Source organism: Mustela putorius, unplaced genomic scaffold (assembly GCF_011764305.1).
Source record: "Mustela putorius furo isolate JIRA1106 unplaced genomic scaffold, ASM1176430v1.1 tig00000095_pilon_pilon_pilon, whole genome shotgun sequence".
NCBI classification, from domain to species: Eukaryota; Metazoa; Chordata; class Mammalia; order Carnivora; family Mustelidae; genus Mustela; species Mustela putorius.
The window spans coordinates 38,578,875-38,600,926 of NW_025421280.1; the positions used below are offsets into that span (position 1 = coordinate 38,578,875).

The following is a 22,052-nucleotide window of genomic DNA, read 5'->3' on the forward strand; positions in this document are numbered from 1 at the left end:
CTCCGGAGCCACGCAGACCCTGGCGCGAGCGGCCCGCAGGACCCAGACGTCCGGGGCCCGGGCCCCGTCCAGCCCGGCCGCCCGCAGTTGGGTGGGGGAACTCGGAAAGCCGGGAAAACAACCGCCCAGCCCGCCCCCTCGCCAACCCCTTCCCCCGCTACGCCCCTGGCGCAGCGGGCGGAGGCGACTCTTTTATATAATCGCGGGCAGGCAGGTTGGCTGCTTCATTTAGGGACCCAGGAGCCCAGCGGACCCAAGCCGTCATTCGAAAGCCCGCCCCCGGCTCCCTTCTGCGTCTGGGCAAACTGAGGCCCAGGGAGGGCCGGCGCCGGGCCCGGGGACCCCACTCCCTCGCGCCCCCACCCACCCCCAGCAGCCCGGGCCGCCGCGACCCACGCCCGCGTCGGTCCTCGCAGTGCGCACAGCCCTCCCCGCCCCCGCTGCCATCCTGCCACGCCCCGGGCGTCGGGGGCAAAGCCCGCGCCCCCCCGCGCCCGCCTCTGCGCAGAGGCTGGGGGCCTGTTTATCTGGAGGCCCCCACCCCCCCTCCACCCCGGGGGGCCCGCTCCCCCCGCGCCCCGGGGAGCTCTGGGGCCAGATAAGCTGGCAAGCTGGCACGGCGCCGCGCAGCGGGGCGGAGAGGTCAGAGGAGGGGGGGCGCGCCGGGGGCGGGCTGGACCCCCCCCCAACTTGACAAAACCTAATAACAGCCCGGTCTCCCCGGCGCAGCAGGCGAAGCCCCACGGGAGGGCAGAGACGTGGCAAGAGGGGACCTGCCGAGCCTGTTCTGGCCTCCGAGGCCGGGGTGGGGGGGGCGGGCTGGGCGTGGGGGGGGGCCGGCGGCTGCGGCACCTTTAAGACAAGGGAGGACCCCTCTTGCCCTCGGAGAAACCAGGAAGGGAGTCGCGAGCATCATACGGGGCTTTGGCTGTACTGTACAGTTACTGTAGGGGCAGTGACGCCGCCGCCGCCGCCGGAGCGAGGGAGCGACGAGGGGAGAGCGCGAGAGGCGGAGAGCGAGAGACGCGGACCCCAGAGGCGAGCGGCCGAGGAGCCCAGTCCCAACTCCGGGCCCCGGCCCCTCGCGCCCCGGCCCGGCCCGGCCCCGGCCCGGCCGCGCGAGGTAAGTCAGCGCCCGGCGCGGCCCCCCGCACGGGGTGCAGGGCGGGGACGGGCCGGGGGCGCTGCGCCCACCTCTGCCCTCCCGGGAACGGGAGATCGCGGAGCCGCGGACGCTCCGCAAGTTTCAGAGGAGGGGGTGGTTGGCAGCTGCCCCGAGGCTGAAGGCACCCTGGATCCCGAGCGCGGGGAGGGGTCGCCGCCCGGGAAGGGGAATTGGGGGCGAAGTGCATGGACTTGTGCCCCAGCGGCCCCCCCCCCCCGCGAGTGCATGGCTTTTCGGGGATCCCAGGCGCGCGGAGAGCGGGGGAGGGGAAGCGGGGCCGCATTGAGGGTGGGGGAAACCGGCGTGGGGAGATAGGGGGGCGCGTCGCGTGCTAAGTTTGCAGCTAGGTACTGGGGGTGCTCTCGCCCCCCGGGGGCCTATTCGGTGCTGCGTGCATACGTTGGAGTTGGCCAGGGTTGAGCTCCATGGGGGATGGGGGGGAGGGGGCTGAAAAAACAGGGAGGGGGGCTTTGCAAAGGAGGGGGAAGGGGTGGAGTGTCCCGGTGGGCGGGAGCGGCCGCGGGGACTTCTGGACGTCGTAGTCCCCACGCCGCTTGCGGCTGGCAGGTGGCAGGCGGCTCGGACTACACGTCCCAGGGTGCCTCGCGCCGGCGGCCCGCCGCGGTCCGCGGGTAGGGGCGGTGCGGAGGAGGGGCGGTGAGCGGCGGGCCGGCGAACCAATGGGCGCGGGCCGATCGCGCGGCGCGGCGCGGGGGCGGGCCGAGGCGGCCTGGGGGCGGGGCCTGAAGCCGGGCTCCCCTCGCCGGGGGCCGGTGGCGGTCCTCGGCTTCCGGCTGCGCGGCCCGCGGGCCGGCCCCCTCCCCGCCCCGGGGCCCCTCCCAGCCTGGTTGTGTAACCGTCCCCAGCCCCCCTCCCCTCGGCCCCCCGCCCCGGGGGGGGTCACCCACCCGGCGCTCCCCGGGGAGGGCGGCGGCCCGAGCGGCCGCGCGGCGCAAGCGAGCCCGGGGATGCGCGGCCTAGTGCAGGCCGGGCTCGGGCGTGGGGGAGGCGGGCGGGCGGACCCAGATCCGGGGTAATTTGCATCGCCCTCCCCCCAGCCCGGGTGGGGATTGGCCGCCGGCGGCGGGGGGTGGCGCGGGGCCAGGCTCACTGCCGCCTCCCGGCCCCTCGGAGGGAGCCAGCCCAGCCGCAGCCGCCGCCACCGCCGCCGCCGGGGCCGGGCCCCCTCGCCGCTGCCCCGGGAAGGAGGTAGGAGCCCCCCGCGCGGGCGGCGCGGCGGGGGCCCGCGGGCCGGGGCGGGGGCCGCGCGCTGCGGCCGGGGCGGGGGAGGGGGCCGCTTCCTGCCCCCGCCCGGGCCTGACTCAGCCTTGGGTGGGGGGACCGGCCTGGCCCCTTGCCCCGCCCGCGCGCGGCCGCGCGGCTCCGGCCCCCGAGGAGGGGGCGGAGAGCACCCCTGTTCCCCCGCCCGCGCCCCCAAAGCGCGTGACCCCGTCTCCTCTGGCCCGGACCCCCTCCTTCCCCTTGACGCCACCACCACGTGCGAACGCTGAGCCCCGGCAGGGGAGGGGGTGAGCTGGTGGGATCCGGCCCCCTCCCTCGCTCTTCCTCCCTCCCTGGCTTGGGAACCCGCTCCCTCCCCCGGCCCAAGGCCTGGGAACCAGGCAGGGGCCTGAGCTGAGCGCTGGGGAAGGTGCACCCTCAGGCACAGGCCTTTGCGGGTTCTGGGAGGCACTGCCCGCGCTGGCTGGCTGCGGGGGAGCCCCGTGGACCGCAGCAAGAGACTGCTGTCCAACCAGGCCGGGGCACCTAGTGGGCGCCCACTAAATGTTTGGGAAATGCAGCCAGCAGTGGAGTGAGCGGCAGGGGGAGGTCGACAACTAGCCTCTCTCTCCCTCTCTCTCTCTCTCCCCCTAGCCAGGCGGCGGAAGTGAGAGCGGTGTTGGTGCCCCTTCCCCGCTGTGCCCACCTGGTTCACCCATGGGTAGCAGGCTTGGTTTACTCCCCCCTCCTCACTGCCAGCTGCCTCTGGGAGCAGGGCTGGCTGGAGAGGGCATCCGGGATTCCATGTCAGCGCCCCCCCCAACAGGGCCAGGGCGTAACCCTGAGTGTGCCGCTCCCTCACTGGGGGGGCCCTCCGCACGACCCGCCGATCACTTCCTATTGGCAGAGCTGGTATTGGGAGAGGTCGGGGAGTCCAGGCTGGGCCCTCCTGCTGCCGGGCCAAGGGCTCCAGGCAGGGGGCATTTTCCCCAGGGCCACCCCCCAGTGGGGCCCCTGGAGCACACCGGGCCTGGCACTTGTCGGCTGGGCTCGGGGCTCTGTTTACCGCCAGCCATCGCTGTGGCGACGGGAGCCTAGGGGAGAAGGGGGGGCAGGAGCCAGTGACGGGGAGAGCGAAGCCCTGGGATCCGCATGCCTAATGAAGGAAAGAGGAGCCAACCGGGACACTGAAATTTTAATTCGTGGGTCACTTTGGGGGGGTATTTATTATTTAGCTCTGATTGGCTGCGTGGTGGCCAGTCAGCACCCTGGCCCGGGCCGGGAGCCACGAAACTCTCCACGCTAGCGGGCCCGGGAGAAGCAGTGTTAGGGCTGCGGTGGGGAGCTGGTGTGCCCTTTTCTGCATGTGGGATACCGAGGCCCCGCAGAGCTCAGCTTCTGTCCAGCAGGGCAGGCTCCCGAGGCAGGAGCAAGCACCTGTGTTTGCTTTTTTCCTTGCTTTCTCTTCCTCGGGGCCCTCCAACCTACGGCTGCTTCAGGCTGGCAACCCCCCCACACACACCCCAACCCCGGCCACTGTTGCCTTCGGAGGAAGCCAAGGCAGGGAGAAGACCCTGACGAGGGGGCTTACAGCAGCCTTGGGAGCCTGTGGGAGCCTGTGTCGTGGTGAGGCGGTTGGGGACCAGGGCTCAGGGGCAAGCGGAGAGCAGCCCAAGGTCACCTCACTGGAGCAGGGTCTGTCCCCTGTGGTCCTGCCTCCCAGCTCAGGATGAGGCCCAATCTTCCTTCCTTTCAGCGGAGGGGCGCCCACACCCCTGTCTTCCAGAGAGCCTGGGAGTTGAGAGCAGGGGTCTGGAGGCCAACTGGAGCTTTCCTGGGGCTCTCGAACCCCTTCCCTTTGCACAAAGAGGACAGTGAGACTCAGAGAGGGCCAGCGAGGTGCCCAAGGTCACACAGCACAAACCCCTGGCCTCTCATGTCCCAGTCTTTTCTGGCCGGCCCTTTTACGACTTGCTGAGGCCTTTCCCACCCCCTTGGAGCCACAGTCCCGCACCTTGGCACCTTGGCCCCTGAAGACGGGCAGGGCTCTGGGTTTTATGACCCATTATACCCAAGATGACTGAGGTCACCTCGAAAAAGCCGAGTCTCGGGGCCGGCTGCTCTGCAGCAGAGCTGGCCCAGGTCTGCGGGGGTTTCGAATGACGCCCTACCGGCTGCTCTGTGACGTCGGACAAGCCCCTCAGCCTGTTGGAGTCTGGATGTCCCCCCTCGTAAAGTGGTGTTACGGGGTATTCTGTGGTTGGTGGCTGCAGGTCTGCCTGTGTTCTCGCTCCTTCCCTCCCCCCATTGAGGGAGCCCCTAGGTCAGTTCGGGGCACCACCTGGATTCTGCTGGAGTGTGTCGCCAGCACAACCCCTTGAGACGTGCGGCAGCCCCCACCTGTCACCTTGTGCTCCAGGCACCTGATGGGCCATAAACCGCCCTGCCACAGCCCTGGGCGGTGGGGACCAGAGGAACAGGCTTGGGTGGGGGCCAGGGTGGCCCAGTCCCAGCCTACCCCTTGCCCCACCCAAGGTCTGCCTGGGGACGTCACTACCCCTCTGTCCACCTCAGTCTTGCCGTCAGCCCGAGTCTCTGGGCCTGAGGGTTTGGTCAGTGTTTCCCAGGGAGCGTCAAGGCCTGGGAGAACCCCTCCTGCATCCTTCTGAGGACCAGGGCTCCGGACTCCAGGCCTGCCCCAGGCTCCCCGTGTGACCTCAGGCAAACCTATCCCTCTCCTGGGCTATCTCAAGGCAGTGCTGAGGGGGCGTGAGAATAAGCTGTCCTCAGCCCCAAGGCCCCCAGGGGAGGGGGATTTAGTCCCTTGCTGGTGCCCCGGGGGCAGCGTGGAGGAGCGGGGGAAGGAGCCCTGGCAGGACCAGTTAGACAGTGCAGAGCTCAAAGTCAGCTCTGTCCTGTGACCCTGGGCAAGTCCCTTCCCCTCTCTTGAGCCTCAGTTTCCTGACCTGTAAAGTGGGTCAGTGATTACAGACCCTGTGATGCTTGATGTCAAGATAATCGAGATCAGGCCCCCCACCCCCGAAGCTGTGGAGGAGCAGCTCCTGCCCTTGGGGCCCGAGGCCCGAGTCCGGAGTACCAAAGCGCGAAAGATACCCGCGGAGAATCCGGCGCTTGTGAGGAGTATGGCCAAAGGACCGGCCCCTCCATCTGTCCCCCCAGCAGGCTGTGAACGGCCACTCAGTGGAAGTGTCCCCACCCACGCCTTTCTGGTTTAACTGGAAAACAAGGCCCGGTCCCACCTCCCATCAGGATGTGTTTGATGGGAGGGAACTTGGCGGCTTTGTGGGCACGGGACACTAGGGCCCCCCAGTAGGCGCCAATAGGCCGAGCTCCCCTTTGGGGCTTGGAGGCTGAGCCCTCCGCCTGCCCAGGCTGGGGGCGGGGGTGGGACTGGTGCAGGCACCTCCTGGTAACAAGCAGGCCTCCGGGGAGGGAGGAAGAGGCTGGAGGTACAGAGGAGTCTGGCTCCTAGAGGCTCCCCAGGCCTCTTCCCGGCGTTTTGTACAAGCAGGTGCAGCCTGAGCAGGGGTGGGGTAGGCAGAGATGGGATTTTGTGAGGCTTAGATTTACTTACCCCAGGTGATAGGCGGCTTGTTCCTTCTAATACCATGAACGGCCTCTCTCTTCCTGGGGCTTCCTTTTGGAACCCGGTACTGGTGTCAGGGCTGTCACTTCCTGACCTGTGACAGCGCTCAAGAGCGTGGGAATAGGGTGAGCCTCAGCCCCACCCATGAGTTGGGGGTCAGATGGGATCCCCATGACCTCCTTGTCACCCTTCCCCCCTGCACTTCCCACTGGGCCCGCAGCCTTCCTGCCTCTGGCCCTTTAAGGCCTGGGCAGGAAGCCCCTCCCCATTTAGGGCAATAATGGACACATAAAATGGCCGAGGGCCTGTTTGCTGGTGTCTGGCCTGGAGGGAGGCCTCTGAGGACAGGCAGGCTAGGAGCCCGGCAGCCACGCCAAGCCCTTGGTGCCCCCCACTCCCTAATCGGGACGCTGCATTCCTGTCCCATTAAACCCCAGGCCGGGGACCGGGCCAGGCAGGGATTGGCACCAGGTCAGGGCGGGGTTACCCGTTGGGACCAACCTTGCAACACAGGCCGCTGGCCTGGGAGGGGGCGGGGGTGGCTGGGTGTGGGCCTGGCAGCTGCACCTGGGCACCAGACTTGCTGTGTGACCTTGGGCGGGCCACCCACCCTCTCTGGGCCTGGGCCTGGTTTTCCCCTCCAGGTGACAGCTCCTCTCCCCTGGCTTCCCCTGGGCCCGCCCCCACACACTCCCTTGACACACAGTAGGTGGGGAGGGGCTAAAATCCTGCAGTAGCGTTTAGAGATTAAGTTCCAAGGCGGCCCCCCCACCATGCACAGAAGAGGATCAACAAACAGCCTCGTTGGGCCTCTGGGGACCAGTGCTGGCACACAGTAGGTCCTCAGGCAGAATTTGCCCAGTGGGTGAGAGCGGGACCCTGGGCCTAGAGCAGCCGCAGTCCCCTTGCTGCTGTCGTGACCTCTGAGGAGACCGGGGCACAGAGACCCTGTGTTCTGCCCAGAGTCCTACCACTTGGAAGTGGAAGAGCTGGGGCAGGCCCAGGCTGCTCTGCGCGGCACATAGTAGGTGTTAGAGTTCCCTTTGGGTTCCTGTCATTCTCTTCTGCGGGTGAGGGGTGAAGAGGCCTTGACCCCTCACTAAGCTGTCCCCAGCACCCCCCCACCCCCGCAGGACTCCTCCAGGAAGACATCACATGGCCATTAACCCGCCCACCCTGGGCTGCCCGCCCCCTCTCCTTCCTGAGGGGTGGGGGAGAAGGAGGAGGCGCGCCCAACCCTCACTTTGCACCCTTGACCTTGGGAAGCCTGGTAGATGTGGCCTCCTCTCCCTGTCCCTTTCCCGGGCACCCACGTCTGGGCCTTGGCCTCTGCTGTTCCCCATGCTTGGGACGCCCTTCCCACAATCCTGGGGTCCTTCCTGGTGGCACCTGCTCCTCCTGGGACCAGGGGAATGAACCTCTGACCTCACCTTGGGGCCCTTAGTAGTTGTTGCGTGGCAGTGGCTCGGGTCTGCTAGTCTGAGTTTCAGCCCAGCCGCTGGTCTGCTGTGTCACCTTGCCTCCTCACTGCTCTGAGCCTCTCCTTGTCTTTAAAGCCCAGGGTTACAGTGGGAAAGATGAAGTCAAGGTGCCTGGTTAGTGCCTGAATTAATTCCTGAAATGTCCAGGGCACAGAGGAGGCCCCAGAAGGGCCGAAACCGGCCCGGGTTCTGCCACCTTGGTGCGGCCAACGACCCTGGGTTAGATGGGAGGTGGGACTGGGGAGCCCGGTGGCGAGGTGGGCGGGGCTGGGTGTGGGCTTTCTCCAGCGCCTGGCTCTGTGGTCTTCGGTTCATCCGGTTTGCTGCGCCCCTACTGTGCGCCCGCGGCGGTGGCGGGAGGGGGTGGGCGGGGAGCACAGAGAGAAGGGGTGCCCCACCTCTAGCCCGGGAGGAGCCTGCTGAGGCCTGCCCCTCTGCCGCCGAGTCAGCACCCAGCACCCCGGAAATCCCGCAGAGGCGAGCGCGGGGGCGGAGCTCTGATGAAAGATGGGCCTGGTGGGTGTGGGCCTGAGCTTAGGGGGACCCCCCCACCTCCCGCCTGGCCGGCGTGGGGGTGGGGCTTCCCGGAGAAGAGGAGTTTCATTGGATTGTCATTGCCAAGGAAACCGCCTGGTGTGGGGGCACCTACTAGGCGTCAGGTGTGAGCCGGGCCTGTTGGAGCGCAGGAAGCCGTGAGGCTCTCCCGGGAGAAGACGCAGGGCCCAGTGGGTGTGGAACAGACGCGGCTCTTTGCTGCTAGGAGCCCACCTGACCCAGCGAGGGGGCTCAGCTGCCTTTCCTCTCCTGGCGTACACCGTCTTCTAACTCTTTCTTAGAGGGAGGCACCCAGGAGGCCTGGGTGGAGGCCATGGCCCAGGGTGTGGCGGGCAGGTGGCCTGTGTTCCTGGAGAGAGGGTGTGGGCCAGGTGTCTGCAAAGCCAGTTTGGTTTCCAGGGTGAGGGACGAGGTGATGGCTTGTTGGGCTGGTGGCGGGAGCAGGGACATGGGAGGCCAGACCCAGAGGGTCAGGGTCGCCGGGCGCCCGGGCTGGGGGTCCAGGTGTGTCTGGGGGCCCCTGTGTTCTCCTCTGTCAGTGGACGAGACCAGTGGGGGTCATGCCGCTCTCGCGGGGCAGGGGGGGCTCTTTGGCCTGTATCCGTGCTCCCAGGCCAGGCCCTCCGGAGGATGTCTTGTGGTTACGTGGGGAAAGAGATGCTCTGGACCCGGTGTGGACCCCAGGACTTGACCTGCTGCCCCACACCAGTTCCGAGGCCCAGGCTTGCTCCTTCCCAGCCAGGTGGTTTCCAGCAAATGAGAACCTGGGCCTCCTCACCCTTGAAGTAGGGCTGTGCGGGCCCCCTTGCCCTGCGGGCTCAGTGCCCGTGGGAAGGCGGGGGCGGAGTGGCCGTGGAAGGGGGGCCGGTGAATCATCCGAACTATCTCAGGGCCCGACCTTGAGGCCCCCAGAGACACCTCAGGGTCCGAGGGGATGCTGGGGCACCCCGGTGCGGGGGGGACAGATCAGCCAGGGTGGCCATCTTGAGGCGGATCAGAAGGGGGTGAGGAGGGCCAAGGCCAGTCTGATCCGGAGCCCATCTGCCCACTTGCTCCCGGGGGCCTGGGGCCAGACAGCAGATGGTGGCAGGGGGTGGAAGCCGCCATGGGGGCTCCTCCGAGGCTTCCCGGGGCTGAGCCTCTCAGAAGGGGTCAGCCTCCCATCTTCCTGCTCCCAGCAGCCACTTGTCAGCCTCCCCCCCTGCCAACAGGCTGGCGGAACTGAGGGGGGAACCGAGCAGCTGGTGCGGTCAGCGGGAAAGAGGGCGGGCCAAAGAGAGAAGCATCCTGGGAAGTGTAGTTTGTGCCTGTGTGGCTGCACAAAGGCCTCTGTGTTGGCCCCAAGGCCTGGACCCCATCCCCAGGGCGGCCCAGGCTTGGGACCGTTCCGCCATGGCCTTGGGGCTGGCCGCACAGACCCTGGGCTCCGTGGCCCGCCAGGCTGGCCCTGCGAGGTGGGAGGGATCTGGGTTCGAGCCACGCTGGGCTGCTTGGCGCTGGGGGCTGGCGCTCCAGAGGTCCTGAGGAGGCCGAGGAAGGCACAGCTGCACCCCTCTCCTGGGAGACGTCGGGAGGCTCTGTCCTGGGAGCCGACCGGCCAGAGGATTGTGGGTTGTGTTGGGTGGCTCGGGGCAGCCAGGGGCTCCCCAGAGAGGGCGGAGGGGTGCGGACAGGAGCCAGAGGGTTGCACAAGCGCCCGAGTGGTTGGATGAGTCACAGCCCAGGGGAAGGCGGAAAAAAGGAGTGGGGACGAGGGGCAGGACGGACTGAGCGCCGCCCCCGCCGTGGCCGGCTCTTCCAGAGCCCTCTGTTCATTTAACGGATGGGGAGACTGAGGCCCGGGCCGAGCAGCAGTGGCCTGGGTGGGCCTGATATGGGCAGGAAGCCCCCAGCCCCCTGCTCCACCTCCGCAGGGTTCATCCGTGGCAGGCAGCGGAAAGCAGTCCCAGGGCCAGACTGCTCCTTGGAGGCTCCCCCGGGTTTGTTGTGCCGTCCCTGGCTCCGCCCCCCCGGGCACGCCTACAGCCTGGTGACCCCAGCCTGGTCTCTAGATCTTAGCCTCTTCCTTTCCCTCAGAGCCCCCCAAGTGAACTGGGCCTCACTGGGAGGTGGGAGGGAGGGTCTGGGAGGCCAAGAGGCCAGGCGGACATGGACCCTTGGGTCATGTACCCTAGGTTTGAGCTGGGGTGCAGTTGTGGGGCTGTGGGCACAGGTCTCCTCCCCGAGGCCTGGTTTCTCACCTCCCTGGCAGAGATGATGCTGCCCCGGGGGGGGGGATGGCGCCTGGTGGGTGGCTTGTGTCAATGCCTCCTAGAGAGGCTGGGTGCAGGGGCAGAAGCCAGTGCTCCGCGTCATGAGGAAGCAAGTCCCGGGAGGCATTCGTTGGGCACCTGCTGTGTGCTCTCGCCCCGCTGCAGATCACCTCTGGGGTGGGTCGTCTGGTGGGCCCTCTAGTGGAGGACAGGGCACCAGGGTCCGCCCCCTGAGGCATCCAGCGTGGGTTTTGCCGATTTCATCTCACCTTGAGATGCTGAACTTGAGGTGCTGAACTGTACCCCCCATCCCCCACCCCCTGCCTTGGACAACTGAGGCTGGAGGGCAGGGCGGGGTGCCCCTTTCCCAGGGTCCCCGGCTGGCACCCTCACGAGCACTCCCTCCCCGGCGCTGTAGGTCTCGGCGCGGAAGATGGCCGGCGGCGTGGACGGCCCCATTGGGATCCCGTTCCCTGACCACAGCAGCGACATCCTGAGTGGACTCAACGAGCAGCGGACGCAGGGCCTGCTGTGCGACGTGGTGATCCTCGTGGAGGGCCGGGAGTTCCCCACGCACCGCTCGGTGCTGGCGGCCTGCAGCCAGTACTTCAAGAAGCTGTTCACGTCGGGCGCCGTGGTGGACCAGCAGAACGTGTACGAGATCGACTTCGTCAGCGCCGAGGCGCTCACGGCCCTCATGGACTTCGCCTACACGGCCACGCTCACCGTCAGCACGGCCAACGTGGGCGACATCCTCAGTGCTGCCCGCCTGCTCGAGATCCCCGCCGTGAGCCACGTCTGCGCCGACCTCCTCGACCGGCAGATCCTGGCGGCCGACGCGGGCGCCGACACCGGGCAGCTGGACCTCGTCGATCAGACCGACCAGCGGAACCTGCTCCGGGCCAAGGAGTACCTCGAGTTCTTCCAGAGCAACCCCATGAACAGCCTGCCCCCCGCCGCTGCCGCCGCCGCCGCCGCCTTCCCCTGGTCTGCCTTTGGCGCGTCCGATGATGACCTGGATGCCACCAAGGAGGCCGTGGCCGCGGCTGTGGCTGCCGTGGCCGCTGGCGACTGCAACGGCTTGGACTTCTACGGGCCGGGACCGCCGGGCGATCGGCCCTCGGCTGGGGACGGGGATGAGGGCGACAGCAACCCAGGTCTGTGGCCCGAGCGGGACGAGGATGCCCCCACCGGAGGCCTCTTCCCACCCCCCGTGGCCCCGCCGGCCACCGCTACGCAGAATGGCCACTACGGCCGGGGTGGGGAGGAGGAGGCGGCCTCGCTGTCCGAGGCAGCCCCCGAGCCCGGCGACTCTCCGGGCTTCCTGTCGGGTGCGGCCGAGGACGGGGACGGGGACGGGCCCGAAGCCGACGGGCTGGCGGCCAGCACGCTGCTGCAGCAGATGATGTCATCGGTGGGCCGGGCGGGGGCGGCGGCGGCGGGGGACAGTGACGACGAGTCGCGGGCAGACGACAAGGGCGTTGTGGACTACTACCTGAAGTACTTCAGCAGCGCCCACGACGGGGATGTTTACCCAGCCTGGTCGCAGAAGGTGGAAAAGAAGATCCGGGCCAAGGCCTTCCAGAAGTGCCCCATCTGCGAGAAGGTCATCCAGGGCGCCGGCAAGCTGCCCCGGCACATCCGGACCCACACCGGGGAGAAGCCCTACGAGTGCAACATCTGCAAGGTCCGCTTCACCAGGTGAGCCAGCCGTGGGGGTGTGGCCGGGGGCGGGGTTGCTGCAGGGGCGTGGCCAGGGGTGTTGCCAGGGCCCTTTGCCTCAACTGCAGGCATGTGTGGACCCCTCCCCCACGTGTGGACCCAGCCACGCGCTCGCACGCATGCACACAGCGCGGGCACGCGCAAGGGTGGCGCGGTCCTGCCTGGAAGGGTGCTCCTTCTGTTTTTGGGCACTTGCCGCCCCTGCGGCCCTCGGGGAGCAGCCTTCGGGTGCGGGGGGAGCTTGGGTGCTCACCACGGGGAGTGTGCGGGCGCTGGGGCCGAACCACAGGAGGCTCAAGGGGAAGGCACAGGGAGTCGCTCTTCTTCTTTTCCCAGGGGTGGTTCTTCTCTGCTGTGCTGGAGGCGGATGTTTGCTTTGGGAGGGGGTGGCTGCCCCATAGGGCATCGGGAGCTGTGTTATCTCCTTGAGTCTCCTGGGAGCCCTGGGGGCCTCACTGTCCTGGGCCAACATTTATGGCACACTTGCTGGGTGCTGGGCCCGGTCCTAGGCGGTGGGGACCCAGGAGTGCAGAGACACGCTAGAGGTCCTGTGTGGGCGAGGGGGCACATCTGAGGCGAAACCACAGAATTGGTAACGTGAGTTGGCAGAGCTACAGGGAACAGAGTGGGGGGCAGCAGCTGTTTTAAACAGAGCCAGTATCCCAAGGAGGCAAGGGAAAGGCAACGTGAATAGCCGGTGCAAAGGTCCTGAGGCCAGTGGACTTGGGCGTTGCAGCTACCTGTGGAGGGAAATGGGCCTACGAGCTACTGGGCTTGGTCCACAGGCAGGAGGAGTCCGAGGCCAGGCTAGGGGAATTTGTGATTGGATCTTAAGAGTCCAGAGCTGGCTGGTTGGGCCTTGTGGACCAACCCAGTGGAGGTGGGGGGCTGGCGTGCAGGGGCCTGGCCAGGCTGGGTGACTCAGCATCACCCCCTACCCCCACCCGCCCTGGGGTTCCCCCAGCCACGCCCACCCAGGCTAAAGAAAGAGGCCATTGTCCCAGCTTCCCGGTCCTGCCCCATGGGGACAGGACAGAGGGGCTGACCTCTGGCCCCCTCCCCAGCAGGCCAGGAGAAGAGGGTGTGGCCCTGACTGCAGGGCCCGGTATCCCCACGACGGGCCAAGGGTGTAGGGGGGAGGGAGGCAGTCTAGTTGGTGGCCCAGCCCCCACCCCTTTGGTGAGCTTAGGGTGCTCAGAGTCTTGGGCCCTCCCTCTTTCTCCAGACAGGAGTCCTAAGGCGTCTGTGGGCCCTGCCCTCAGGGGTCTCTGGGTCCAGCAGCAGCCTGATAGAGGCCCAGCAAGCCAGGGTCTAGAGAGGTGACCAGGCTGAGCAGAGGCCTGGAGCACCCCCGTCCCACTCCCCCAGCTCCCCTAACCAGAGGCCTGACGCAGTTTCATTCTGACCTGCTGTACTCGTGGTTACCCCACCCTGACTCGGGCTGATCCTGTTCGTCATTCGGGGAAGCTGAGGCAGGGAGAAGGTCCCTGGGCTGTGCCTCTTCCCCCATGTGCCCACCTGGCTCCTCTTTGCCCCCAACCCAGGGCCCCAGCCCCCACGCCTTCCTCCAGGCCAGGGAGCCCAGGGGCCCCTCTGAGTCACACTAGAGAGTTGAGTAAGCGGGGCCTGTGGCAGCCGGGGCTATAATTACCCGGACCAGGGCTGGGGGTGACGAAACAGGCTGCTTCCACCCCCACCCCACCACTGTGCGGCCCCTGACCCGCTGTGCAACTTGGGTCAGGTCACTTTCCCTCTCTGGGCCTCACGTGGGGAAATCTCTGTGCACTGCTTGCATAGTCCGAGGGGCTGCTGTACCCTCTGGACCCGGCCCCATGCTAGAATCCAGGCAAGGCAGCCGGAGGACTATGTTAGCCGACTTTGGGTAGCGTGAGAGGAAGGGAACTTGGCGGCTGCATCCCCTCACTGCTGACAGACCCGATCAGTCCAGGGAACGATGAGTTCACTGTGGCCTGAGTTCCATTGATGCACCTAGAAGTAATAAGGCTGGAGAATAGGCAGGAGTGTGGTTGCAGAGTGCCAGGTCTTGACCCTCAGAGCAGTAGGGAGTCAACAAAGGGTTAGAGCAAGTAAGGATACCAGCTCTGTGGATGATTCCAGAGGGAGGGACCTGGGGCTAGAGGAACCTCGGGGAGACCAAGTCTCTGACTAAGGGGAAAGCCTTCCTGGAGGAGGAGGGCATTTGAGATGGGGCTTTGAAGGATGAATAGGAGTTTGTTACTCCTGGTTCTGACCAGGCTGGCCACATGTGAAAAGTGAGAGACCTAGTGTATCTCAGATGTTGCTGGCCGGGGCTCCTGAGACCCAGGTCTCTGCCCTGCCGAATGGGTCCAAGCAGGAGCCCTCTCCTGTGACTGCAGACCAACCCAGTGCGGGAAAGCGTCATGTGAGTCACTGCTGTGATTTTACATTTTCTGATAGCCACAAATTTAAACAAGTTAAAGGGATGGGTGAAAGTGATTTGAATCCTACTTTGTATCCTTTTTTTAAATACATCTAACATGTAACCAGTGTGCCAAATCATAAATGAGTTTTTTTTACATTACATTAACCAGGTAAAGTCTTCAGAATCTGGGATGCATTTTGCACTTCTAGCAACTCTCAGTTCGGACAGGACATGTTTTCAAGGGCTCAGGGGCCACGTGCGAGCAGTGGCTGCTGGGGGACAGAGCCGCAGCTGGCCTGAAGTTGCTTAAGGCTGACACGCTGACCAGCTTTGGGGGCCCGAAAGGCCCCAGGTTGAGCTAGGTCCATGCTGTTCCCTGTGGGGCAAGATGGGCAGGCAGAAATCCCAGAATCACCCCGATCCTGCTGTCTTGGGGCTCATGGTCCAGTTAGGCAGACAGATGAGGAACAAGGAAACGGGCATGAGAGTCAGATGGTGGTGGTGTGAGGGACGTGGGGTGGTGTCGACTGTAGGGGGTGGAGGGACCTCTCTGAGGAAGTGACATTTGAGCTGGAATTTAGATGTGAAGATGGGAAGAAAGTGCTGGGAAGAAAGTGCTCCAGGCTTCAGGAAGAACACATGCAAAGGTGCTGAGGTAGGCATGTGCTTAGTGTGTTGCTGTGACAGCCAGGAAGCTGGGGTGGTCGGAGCCAACCAAGAGAAGCAGAGGTGCTGGGAGAGTTGATGGGGCCTAGGGGCTGTGGGGTGGAGACTCATGGCCCCAGGATGCAGGATTGCCGGTATTAAAAACCAGGACAGCTGGCCCCCCCCATCTGTTACCAAACACCCCGGCATTCTGCCTTGTGCCCTGCAGTATATTTCAGACCCCGGAATAGGGCCTGGTGCTCAGCAGGCACTCCATCAAAGTCCCGGGGGGAAGCCCTTATATCCCTCCTTCTATGGCTAAGAAAAGGGGTTCAGAGAGGTTCAGCCGTTGTCATGAGGCCACACAGCGAGTGATCCGAGGCCTGTTTCCATTCCTGTGGGCCCTCGGCGCCTCCTTCGCCCCAGAGCGCCCAGCAGTGCCCCTGCTCCAGCGCCGATGTCTCACATCCCCAGCCAAGCCAGCGGGTGGGGGGTGGGCTGCGGGGGGGCCCCCCCGGCCGTGCCCGCTGACCCGTCGCCCCGTCCACAGGCAGGACAAGCTCAAGGTGCACATGAGGAAGCACACAGGCGAGAAGCCGTACCTGTGCCAGCAGTGCGGGGCGGCCTTCGCCCACAACTACGACCTGAAGAACCACATGCGTGTGCACACGGGCCTGCGTCCCTACCAGTGTGACAGCTGCTGCAAGACCTTCGTCCGCTCCGACCACCTGCACAGACACCTCAAGAAGGACGGCTGCAACGGCGTCCCCTCGCGCCGCGGCCGCAAGCCCCGCGTCCGGGGCGGGGGGCTCGGGGGGCCCGACCCCTCCCCGGGGGCCGCCGCCCCGCCCGGCGCCCCAGCCCCGCCCGGCTCCCCTGACGCCCGGCGCAACGGCCAGGAGAAGCACTTTAAGGACGAGGAGGAGGACGAGGAGGCGGCCAGCCCCGACGGCCTGAGCAGGTTGAATGTAGCGGGTGCCGGCGCAGGGGGGGGCGACGGGGGCACCGGGCCCACCGCCGACGGCAGCTTTGCGGCCGGACTTGCCTGAAAACCAAAAAGAGAAAACAGAAACCCGAGAGAGAGAGAGAGAGAGAGAGAGAGACAGAGAGAGAGAGAGAGAAAGAGAAAATCACCCACCACCCCCCCAAAAAACACAAAAAAAGAAAATCTATCTATATACAGATATCTATATCTATATATATATATACAGATATATATATATGAAACGTCACAGAATCTAGGGTAGTGCTTTTCTCAGATTTTTCTCCTTCATGATGATCTCTCCCTCCACGGGGACCCTCGCCCCCGCTCCGGCTCCCCATCCCCCCACCCCGTCGATGGGTTTCGGGGCTCACTTTGGGGTTTTTGTGGGACACAGATGCGGAGTCCCCCAGACGTCCCCCGGCACGGAGTCTGGGGTCCCATCTGAGGCCTGGTCAGGGCCCCAGGCCCCAGGTGGAGGTGAGGGTGGCCGTGGGGGGCTGGGGACGGGGGGGAGGGGTGTGGGCTTTTGTTTTCCTCCCCTCGCTGGTTTCTATGAGTCTTTCAGACAGGACCTTAAACGCTCTCTGTCCGCTGTGAGTGGACGTTAAAATGTACCCCGTCCCCACCCCCCACCCTCCTTCCTCAGGGCACTTACTAAGTGGGGGTCTCCCCGCCTCCCATTCCTGCCTGTGGTCCTCTGTGTCTCCTGGCCGCTGTGACACAAATCTATTTATTTCCAGGCCTGGAGAGAGGGGAGCCCCGGGGGGTGGGGGGGGGCGGGGGCACCAGGGCGGCTCCCAGGGGCTCCCGCTGCCTCCCTTCTCGGCACTTACACCCTGGCGGACGCCCACCCCCACCCCCACCCCGGACCTCCGCTCAGGGCGCCCCCCCCACCTGCGCTCCCTGACCAGGCCGCCCAGACCCCACGAGACGACGTTTGGAGATTCGAAACTTTTTTGTCTTCACCCTCCCTGCCCCTGCCCAAGTTTTTAAAGCACTTTTTAGATTTTTTTTTTTCTTTTCCTCCTTAAAAACAAAATTTATATATAGATATATATAGATATATATATAAAATATACTTTCCTCAGAGGAGCTGACAACAGTGTGGGGCAGACCAGCCCAGAGCAGAGGGAGCCCAGGGTCTCGTGGTGGCAGGGAAGAGAGGAGAGAGTCCAGAAGTTCCAGTGTCACAAAAGCAATAAAAACAAGATTTTACAAAACGAAAGGAAAAACAAAAAAAAACAAAAAAACAAAAACAAAAAAAAACCAAAAAAAAACTTAAAAAAAAAAAAAAGACAACCAACCACAAATAGAAGTCTCGGCACTTTGTAACAGAACGGGTACTACACTTTATCTTAATTCTTAATTTAAAAACATGTTTACAAGTCGCAACCAACTTCTATGAAAAGTCGAAAAGACAAAAAAAAATAAATAAATAAAAAACAGAGAGAGAGCGAGCGAGCGAGAGAGAGCGAGAGAGCAAAAAGAAAATTCCTAAAAGTCCATTTATTTTTGTACAAAATAATAAAAAAAAAAACCCACCACAGATGCAGAATCCACTTCTGTTCCCCGAGGTGAGGAGGGGTCAGGAAGGCACGGGCCGGGGCTGAGGCCGTTCGTGCTTCGCCACGGGGCCTGTGCTGCAGGCAGGACCGTGGGGTTTTTGTGTTTCTGCCGTGTCCCCCACCCCCCTTCTGTCCCTTTTTGGTTCTGATTTGGAGATGTCTCGTCACCCACCAGCCATACGATGGCCGACCCGTGTCCGCGGGGACCGTCCTTCCTGGCGTCCCCAGCTCAGGGATGGGCCCGAGAGAGGGCTGGCCTTCCGACCAGCCAGAGCAGCCCAGCCCCCCCCCCCAGCCCCCCTCCTCCCCCACCGGCCCCTGCCCTCGCCCCTCGCCCACTTCGGGGCTCCCCGCCCTCCAGCATGGCCGCCCTTCCTTGTGGCCACCAAGGAGCTGCCATCTTGGACATGCCATCCCCGTCGAGGTGGGTGACGGGGCCCCACCTCCAGGGCCTTACATCCCCCCCCTAGGCACCCCTCTTTTTATTCAAAGGCACTGACTGTAATCTGGGGGCTGGCACCTGCCTCCCCCCAGCCCCTGGCACCCCAAAGGCCCGGTACCAACCGAGCCACAGGCCACGGACAGGGGCCAGGGCTGGGGAGACCGTGTTGCCAGAGGCCAGGGCACCCTCACCCCAACGCCCTCTCGCATATGCAATGCCTAGCGTGGGACCCTGTAAATAGACGCTCTGCCCAGCCGAGACCCTTCCCCATCGAAGCCCAAGGTGAGGGGCCCCTGCTCCCCCCAGCTGCTGGCCCGTCTCCCCAGGCCCCTTGGCTCTGTGACACAGACCCCCGTCTTCTTTTTCTTTCTTTCTTTTTTTTTTTTTTAAAGGGAAGCGCTTTAAGAAGGCAACTTTCATCATCGTTTCTACAGGATGGTTTTCGTGTCTCCTCCCCCGCCCCCCGAGCCCATAAGCCCCCCCCAAAATGTCTCAGGACTGCCCCCCCCCCCCGAGGGGGTGGCATGGAGCCCAGGGTGGCCTCGCTCACACCCCGTGTCACGGAGTGAGCTCTTTTGGAGAACCATCTGTGGAGGCCAAGCAGAGAGCTCGAGCACCCAGGCCAGGGACCACCCGCCCAGCCGAGAGGTTCCCTGAGGGAACAGCCCTCTCCCCCTCACCCTACCCGTATACCCCCTTGCAATAAAACCAACTGAAAAATCAGCTGTCGTCCTGGCCAGTGGGGGCGACTGGACTTGGGGGATCAAGGCCTCTGGGACTATGGCGGGGGGGGGGGGGGCAAGGGCTGAACCCCCGCCGAGCACACTTTTAACAAACTTCCTTGGGAATTGCACTAAACCCCTGCCCCTAGCTCTGAGCTCAGCTTCTGACAGCCCTGCCCACCTACTCCGCCTTAACCCTCTCTTGCTGTCCGCCAGCCCGTCCTAGGGGCCGCAGGGTCTGCATGGGCCCAGCGCCGGGACCCCAGCCCCCCCCAACTCTGCGCAATCACATACTGTATATAGACGTGGATCGATTTTATTTTTATTCTTTAAATTAAGGTCGTGATAAAGTGTTGCCAAAGATACTGCTGAATTCTCGCGTTTCAGGAAACAAACACAAAAAAATTTGAGGGGGGAACGTGCTGACTGGTCAGAAGGGACACAGCAAAACGTTTTTTTGTTTGGTTGTTTGGGGTTTTTTTTGTGTTTTCTTTTTTTGGGGTGTTTTTTTTTTTTTTTTTTAACTGCCTGGTACAAAAAAAAAAAAAAAAAAAAAGAAAGAAAAGAAAAAGCGAAATTGTTATTTCCATCATCTTGGTGAAGTTGTGTGGCTGTGTGTTGTGCGCGTGTGTGTAAGAGTGAGGTCCCGGCCTGGGGCTCTGGGTGGGGGGCGCTCCGGGGGACGCTCGGGGTGGGGGAGCCGGAGCCCCCTACCCCCAGACGTCCACCAGCCTGTGGGACCTGGAGAGAGAGGTTAACACCCTTGCTACTGCTCCCTGCCTAGACCCCCACCCCAACCCTGACCCTGCCTTTTGAGATTAAGAAAAAAAAAAAAAAAAAAAAAAAAAAAAAAAAAAAAAAAAAAAAAAAAACTTAAAACCCAGTGAATGTAAAGTGCCGGAGCAGGCCCAGCCGGGCTCAGCAGGCCGTACCAAAGTCTGCCCCGTTGGGTGGCTTGCCCAGGAGAACCCATGTGGCCATCTCATCCCGTTCCGTTTGTACATGGCTGTCCCTTGGCTTCCTTCCAGGGGGGAGGGGGGGTCTCAGGGGGGAGGGGAGAGACGCCAGTCCCTTCCAGGGCCCTCTGGGGCATCTCTGCACTACTGAGACCCAGTAATGGTGGTGGGAGTGCGGGGTCGGGGGGGGGGGGACCGCGGCGGATGTGTGGCACAGGGTGGCACTGAGGCAGGGGCTGGGGCCCGGGGAGCACCCCCACCCACCCACCCACCCACCCCAGGACCGAGGCAGTCCAGGCAGCCGGGATGGTAGGAGGCCAGACAGAGCGAAAGGCAAAGCAGGACAAAAAAATTTAAAACCAACAAAAAAAGCAAAAATCCTATTTTTTGAGAAAGAAAGATATTTATATTTGCAGTTTTATTTTAAAAAGTTATTTAAGCTGAGGAAGCAGCCTTCCTGGAGGGGCGGCTGGCGCAGGACGGGTCAGGGCCTGGGGGTTCAGGGGCCCCCGGGAGCCATAACCTCAGAGTTCAGACTAGCTCGCACTAAGTCCATAGATTTACATGGGGGGTGGGCGGGCAGGGCCAGCAGATGGAGGGGGCCGGGGAGGCCCCTGTCCTGGAGTCGGAGCTGCCTGGAGGCCACGGCCAGGGGTCCAGATACCCCGGTTCCCCCCTGCCCCTCCCAGGCCCAGATACAAGGTGCCTTGGACTTTGGGGGGCCGGGGCTGGTGAATGGGGGGCAGGGCGGCGCCCGGGGACACAGAGCACAGAGCAGACATTCCATAGACTGTATCTGAGAGTCTTTATAAAGTGTGGGAGATTTAAAAAAAAAAAATCAATTGATAAAAATGCACTTTTTGGGGGTGGGGGGGGAGAAGCTTTAAAAGTAATAAAAAAACAAAAACAAAAAGACAAAAGATGAAAAACCAGACAAAAAAAAGTCATTTTTCTTGTACATAAAAAAACCACTAAACGCAGCCTGTTACGAAAGCTGCCGCCTCATTTGCCTGATTTTGATGTTCTTTGTGTTTTGTTGGGTGGGGGCCGGGGGGGGGGTGGTGGCTGGGGGGTGGGGACGGAGTGCCTTGGGGACCCCCATCACCGAGGGTCTGGCCCTCAAGCACCCACACCATGCTCAGCCTGACCCTTCCTGCCAGGCCTGGAAGCTGGCCTCCCGGGCTCCCAGGCTGGGTGGGGACCCCCAGCATTGGCAGGCCTGGGGCCCCTACAGAGGAGGTGACCCACACGCCCCCAGCTTGGGCAGATGGCACCAGGAAGGGGCCCCGGAGGCGGGCAGGGAGAACTGGCCTGACAGGCTTCTCGGTCACCTCACCTTTAGCTCGTCGGTTTCTGGAGGCCGGGGGCGGGGCGTCTAGTTGGGGAGCCCCAGATCTGCCGGAGGCCCCCCCCGCCCCGGGGGCTGTCCCACACTGGGTCCCCTGACGCGATCAAGGATCTGTGCTGACTGCTGTTCCCCTGACATGCCCCCAGGAGGAAGGGGGGGCCATTGCCCACCCACAATGAGGGGTCCCAGACGGCAGCCCCCACGTCCAGGTTGGGGTTACCAAACACGGCCACCTCCAGGGCCCTGAGTGGGGCATGGGGGTGGGTGATGGAGGGGACCAAAAGGCAGGATGGCCATGCCGCAGCCCGGGAGAGCGCGAGCCGGGTCGTGCAGAGGGATTCGGGGTCACGCGTAGGCCGGCAACTGCGGCCTCCACTGTGGGCTTGGTTTGGTGGGACCAGTGGCCTGAGGCAGCCACCAGCCCACCAGGGCCTCTTCCCACACGCCCTGGTGTCCCCCCTTAGCCTCCCCCCCCCCCCGCTAGGAGGGAGGGGTTTGCTTTTAATTTAAATAGTACTCACTCAGGACTCATCTTGTAAAAGGAGGGGTATCAGCATATTCCGGGAACCCGCCTACTTCCAGAACATTCCATTACCCCAGAAACCCATCCCTGTTAGTAGTCACCCCTATACACTGCCCCACGAGCCCCCTCCCTGTTCGTGGAGGAACCTGTTCTGGGCATGTCACATGTGTAGACCCACACCCCGTGTGGCCTTCTGTGTCTGGTCCCCTCCCTGAGCCTCGTGGGCTCGGGGTCTGGTCCCGGAGCCACGCATGTGGGAGCCTCGCTCCTGTTTGCGGCCGAGAGACGTGCCTGCACGTGGGGGACACCCCTCCTTTATCCGTTAGCCTGTCTCTGGATGTGGGGCTGTTTCCACCTTCCGGCTGCTCTGCACACGTGTGTGCGGGTTCGTACGTGAACTTGTCTCGCTAACCTAGGACGGGAAGGGCTGTCCCGCGATCGCGGTTTCCCCTGGGGAGG

At 63.9% G+C, this 22,052-nt stretch overlaps 1 protein-coding gene across 2 annotated transcripts; it reads left to right on the top strand.

Moving 5' to 3' along the window:
- Nucleotides 1–661: 661 nt before the first annotated feature.
- On the top strand, nt 662–20,715 carry ZBTB7A (zinc finger and BTB domain containing 7A). Of its 2 annotated transcripts, none has more exons than XM_045086539.1 (3): nt 662–1,123; nt 10,700–11,982; nt 15,603–20,715. In XM_045086539.1, exons 2-3 carry the CDS (start codon nt 10,715–10,717, stop codon nt 16,099–16,101), a joined length of 1,767 nt encoding a protein of 588 aa, XP_044942474.1. In that variant the 5' UTR covers nt 662–1,123; nt 10,700–10,714; the 3' UTR covers nt 16,102–20,715. The 2 variants fall into 2 exon arrangements, with proteins under 2 accessions (XP_044942474.1, XP_044942477.1); XM_045086542.1 differs by lacking the exon at nt 662–1,123 and adding an exon at nt 1,923–2,374.
- Nucleotides 20,716–22,052: the final 1,337 nt, after the last annotated feature.